This window comes from Tauraco erythrolophus, chromosome Z (assembly GCF_009769465.1).
Source record: "Tauraco erythrolophus isolate bTauEry1 chromosome Z, bTauEry1.pri, whole genome shotgun sequence".
NCBI lineage: Eukaryota > Metazoa > Chordata > Aves > Musophagiformes > Musophagidae > Tauraco > Tauraco erythrolophus.
This window is the reverse complement of record NC_141496.1, coordinates 84,960,320-84,965,964: the sequence shown is the minus strand read 5'-3', so window position 1 is coordinate 84,965,964 and position 5,645 is coordinate 84,960,320. Positions and strand designations below refer to the sequence as shown.

General features: G+C 44.9%; 1 protein-coding gene across 1 annotated transcript; it reads left to right on the top strand.

Moving 5' to 3' along the window:
* The first annotated feature begins 594 nt into the window (after window positions 1-594).
* LOC104380170 (riboflavin kinase) lies at window positions 595-5,278 on the top strand. Its single transcript, XM_086629803.1, has 4 exons — window positions 595-676; window positions 2,316-2,467; window positions 3,569-3,671; window positions 5,151-5,278. Exons 1-4 carry the CDS (start codon window positions 595-597, stop codon window positions 5,276-5,278), a joined length of 465 nt encoding a protein of 154 aa, XP_086485929.1.
* Window positions 5,279-5,645: the final 367 nt, after the last annotated feature.

Genomic DNA, 5,645 nt, shown 5'->3' with positions numbered 1-5,645 from the left:
ACATGGTAGAGACGGATTATGCGCTTACACCTGCTCTCTCGAGCGGCGTATGTGCACAGTCGGTTTATCCGACGGCCGCGGGACTGGCCAGACCCAGTCGCTCCATGAGCCACCGACATCCCGTGAGCTCGGCAGCCGGCGGCGGCCCGCCCCGAGCAGCGCGGGGACATCCCTCGGGACATCCCTCGCTTCAGCTCCCGAAACAAACCGCCCGCTCCCCGCCGCCCACGCGTTCCTTTCCGGAGCGAGCCCGTGCCCCCGCAGGCGGCCTGCCCCGTGCCGGCAGGGCGCTCTTCCCTCCCTCCCTCCCTCCCTCCCTCCCTTCCCACCGGCAGAACCGGCCGCGGCCTCCGCCGCGCTCGGCGCCGCGCACGGGGCGGGACGAGCGGCGCGGAACGTTAACGCCGTGGGCTGGGAGCGAGCCCATTCCCGAGGGGAGGCAGGTGCCTGCCAGGGAGGCGCATGGCTTGAGAGCTGGAGCGCTCCTCCTGCTGCTCCTGCTCCCCCTCCGCTTGGTAGCGCCTGGAGCGAGGCGGGACGCGCGGCTGGGAAGGCGCCTGCGGGGCGGCAGGGTGGGCACCGCCGGCGGCCGCCATGGGGCATCTGCCCTACTTCTGCCGCGGGGCGGTGGTGAAGGGCTTCGGCAGGGGCTCCAGGGAGCTGGGCATCCCCACCGGTGAGCGGGGCACCGGGGCGGCGCCTCCGACCCTTGCGCGGGGCTCTCCGCCCGCGTCGCCCCCTGTTCCGGGGCCGCGGGGGCAGCGGGAGCGCGCCCGCCGGTGAGGCCGCCGCCGGGCCCGGGAGTCTTTCATTCAGCAGCCCCGTACCGCCGCGGCCCCCCGGGCGGAGCCGTGCCGTGCGCCCGCGGGCGCGCCTGGCTCTGCTGCCCGGTGCCAGTGCGGAGCTCGGCGGCTGGTGACGCCCCGCCGTCCTGCGCCACTGCGCTGCGGGCATGACTTGGTCTTTCTGTACATAGGCTTAGCTTGCTCCGTGCCGGGGTTGTTTGTTTTGGTGGGGTTTTTTTTTTTTTTCATGTTACTTACAGGCTTGTTCACTCGTTTGTCTTATTTTCTCATCTTCTGTTAAAAGATTTCTTTCTGTTTGCTTCTTCTCTCAGTTCACCTGATAAAAATAGTGATGGTTCGCAAGGTGCTGGAAAGTGATCATAAGCGCTGTGCGTGGTGTTGTGGTGTGGAAATAGTTGGAAAAACATCCGTTCTTACGGAATTACTGGACCTCAGATTAGGACAAGAAAGGGAGCAGGCACTGGGAGTGGCTTCAAGAAAGGAAATGTAAAGGGAATAATGCAGAGATTAAAAAGCAGAGCAAGTGCAGCTGCCCTAAAGAGAGTGTGTTTTCCCATTGCTGTTCTCTGTTTGACTTATCTGAATACAGAGAGAAGTGTAATTCAAAAAGATTTCAGTCTTTATTCTAAGGAGAGGCTGAAGTCAGCAGGCAATTACCACAAATCCTAATAGGCAAGAAAACCTCCTATAACGAATCTTGAAGTACTGGGCATGTGACAACATCTGTTAACAAAAACTTAACTTTTTCCTTTTGATTGTTTATATATGGCTTAGTAGTATCAGGGAATGTGAGAGGGAAGATTTTTCTGCTTATGAACTAGGATAGAAATGCACTATAAATTCTTAAGCATCGGTTTGAAACCTTGCATGAAGAGCTCTATCCATGTATGAAGTTAAAGTAGGACGGTTGTTTGGCTGAAGGCTTAGGTTTGTTCCCTCAGTCAGAAAGGAGCCTCTTTTATTTCAGATTTGTAGTTTTCTAAGAAAATCCTAGAAATCCCCAAATTTGAATAACTTAAAAGGCAACGTGAAAAAATTGGCAGGTGACTAAAATAATAACTTCATTTATTTTAATGTACTTTATTTACTAAAAAAAATTTACTTGTACTTAGTAATTCTAAGATGCTACTCTACAGTGCAGAAGAAACTTGATTTTTCTGTTCTTTGACCATACTAAAGCAGTGATAGTCATAGTAAATGCATTCAGACTGCATATTTTAGTTTATTGATTTTAACTATAGAATTAACTGTTTAACTATAAAATAGAATAGTATGTATATAACTATGAAGTAATATGTGTAGGAGATGTGGTAACTCTGGTATTAACCACAGAGACTACATTTTATGAGGCTGTTTTCGGTTTATACTTTGCAAGTGCATCTTGTGTCACTGTCGCCATCAGTGTTCTGCTTGTAAACAGCATGTAGACAGGGCTTAGCTTTTTTAGATGTTTGAAAATTCTGTGATGCACTTTACTTACACAAATGTACACTTTCTAAAATTTTGCAGCTAACTTTTCTGAGCAAGTGGTTGAAAGCTTTCCATCTGATATCTCTCCCGGTGTATACTATGGATGGGCCTGTGTTGGAAATGGAGATGTGCATAAAATGGTTTTAAGCATAGGATGGAATCCTTTCTATAAGAATATTAAGAAATCAGCGGTAAGAATTTTACTTTGTGTGATACTGTGGTTATAATAAATGAGCCAGACATTGACTTTGAATAAGACAAGCAGAATTTGATCCATAAATGAGATTAGAAATTACATCTGCTGTTGGAAATGTATTTGGTATCCATCTCAAATGTTTGTATTTTGAGAAGGAAAAAAACAAATCCCAAAAAGCCCCCCAGTAGCCACAGAACATACAACTGTAAGTAAATAAAATTTATTTTCATTTGACTCTTCCATCATAACTTAAGTAATTTTGAAATGAAAATTCATATTTCCAAGGTGGTTGTTGCTTATTTTGCTGATAGCTAGATGAACATAAGCTTAATAGATGTATTCAGTTTAGTGGTTATGGGACCCCTAGAGTGAGCTGGAACACACTAATCTCTCATCCTTTCCATTTTGTCCACATTTGAAGTACGAGATTCTGAGGCATCTTAATCTGTTACGATTTTCCAGTAATTTTTCTCTTAAATGGTAGAATCCATATGTGTGATTCTGTGACTTAATATACAGAATCAAGATCCAAAACTAAATATTAACAGGGTGGAATTAAAATCCTGAACTGTGACATCTATGTTTCTCTTGCTATCAAGTGCTGGTGCTTTTCCTGAGTCTTGCAGAACTTGGTTTCAATTGCTTATACTTGGGAGCAGTTTTATTTTGACATGAATCCCTGCTTTGAAGATAGCTGCCTTTACTCTTTTTAGAATTGTATCATTCAGTTCCTGTGAGTTACTTGTAAAAGCTCTCTAACTGTTTCAGTCAAATTCTTTACAGTTATTTGGACTCAGCAACTTAATGATCAAACAAATCTAGGCATTATTTGTGATTTGCTGCCTTGAAAATCTTACCTCTGAAATAAATATCACAACGATCTTCAATGCCATGGGAAGTGCAATTCTCCCTACTAACAAAATCAAAAAGTCTAGCCTCTTAATCTTGTGTTACACGTGTTAGACTAAGTGCCTCAGTTTTCCTGATACGTGTGGGAGGGAATTAGAATTAGAGGTATTAGCTGAACATCCTTGCAACAACAGAAATAAACTCCTCCTGCATCATGATAATTGTCAACGTATTTCTCTCCTTTTAGGAAACGCACATCATCCACACTTTCAAAGACGACTTTTATGGAGAGGTTCTTAGTATAGTCATTATTGGATATATTCGATCAGAAAAAAACTTCAGTTCTTTAGGTCAGTGTTGCACGTCTCTTAAACTAATGTTTTATTTGTCACGTTCTTGCATATTGGAAGCACTGTCATTGTTCTCTCTCTGTCTTCACAATTGGCTCTTTCGTGTAGGGCAGCTGTTTCTTGTAATCGGCTGTTCCATGTAGCTGTTTCTCAAGGGTAGAGAGGCCTTACAGAGACATCTGGATAGACTAGAGAGCTGGGCAATCATCAACCATATGAAACTTAACAAGAGCAAGTGCTGGATTCTGCACCTGGGATGGATAATCCTGGTTATACGTACAAACTGGGGGATGAGAGGCTGGGGAGCAGCCCCATGGAAAAAGATTTGGGGGTTTGGGTTGATGGCAAGTTGAATGTGAGCCAACAGTGTGCCCTGGCAGCCAAAAGGGTCAACTGTATCCTGGGGTGTGTCAAGCACAGCATTGCTAGCCAGTTGAGGGAGGTGATTGTCCCACTCAACACCACACTGGTGTGGCCCCACCTTGAGTACTGTGTGCACTTGTGGGTGCCTCAACATAAGATGGACATCAAACTACCAGCGGAGGGCGACCAAGATGATGAAGGGCCTCGAGGGCAAAACATACAAGGAGCAGCTGAGGGCACTTTGTTTGTTCAGAGTGGAGAAGAGAAGGCTGAGAGGTGACCTCATTGTAGTCTACAACTTCAAGGGAGGCAGTGGAGGGTGAGGTGCTGATCTCTTCTTTGTGGTGACCAGTGATAGGACACGAGGAAATGGGATGAAGCTGCATCTGGGCAAGTTCAGTTTGGACATTAGAAAAAGGTTCTTCACTGAGAGAATGGTTGGTCACTGGAACAGGCTCCTCGGGGAAGTGATCACAGCACCAAGCCTATGAGAGTTCAAGGAGCATCTGAACGACACTCTTAGTCACGTTTTAGGTTTAGGTAGTCCTGCAAAGAGCAGCGAGTTGGACTCGATTATCCTTATGAGTCCCTTCCAGCTTGAGATATTCTATATCTTACCTTTAACTTCTCAGTAAAATTTTTTTTAAGCTGAATCCACTCACATATAAATTGATCATATTAAAAAAATTAAAAACCCACAACTTCCTAGGACCAGCAGGACTTAACTTATTTCAGTCTAAAAATTATATTGTCCTGTCAGTTGTCTGAGGAATAGCTTGAAAATCATGAGCTTGTTGTGAAAGCTTTGGTCTGGTCTGTTGGTTTCTTGTAAAAATGCATCCGTGTTAAAACTGAAACAGTTAATGAAGTTCTGTTGACTTTTTTGAAGGAATGTCTTGGAACAGGGAAAAGGAGTGCCTACAGCAGTGAAAAGTGCAATCCATGTCAAAAGCATGTCATTTTAGAGACAGGGAATGTTGCCTTTCCAACTCTGAAATAAATATATTTTGCCTTTGTGATTGTGCTGTGTGTTCTGGTGTACACCTTTCTTCACTTGCTATTGTGTGTTCGAAATTCAGAGCAGCTTTTAAATATTGCTTTTCTTCTCCGTTGCAGAGGCACTCATTTCGGCAATTCGAGAAGACATTGAAGAGGCAAAAAGACAGCTAGATTTACCAGAACATCTTAAACTCAAAGACGACAACTTCTTTCACCTGCCAGAAGCCAAAACAGTAAAGCACTAAGCAAAACCATGTGGAGTTTTTCATCTGATGAGGCTCTTTTCTTTGCACTACCTCATGTGTTGTTCGATATATGATGTATGTGTTTGTACTGGGTCTGGCTGGGAGGGAGTAAGTTTTCTTTGAACTAACCAGGTATATTCCATGACATATAATGGTCGGGCTGAGTGATAAAATGGAGAGGAGGGGGATTAGGGAGGTTCCTGTGTTTTGTTTGGGAATTGGCTGGGCATCTGCTGAGTGATTGCTTTTGCATCACTTGTTTTGTTTTTTTCTTCTTGTCTTCTTCCACTTCTTCTTCTCTTGCTAATCTATTTTTATCTTGACCCGCAAATTTTCTTGATTTATTCTTCCATTCTTCTTTCCCTGT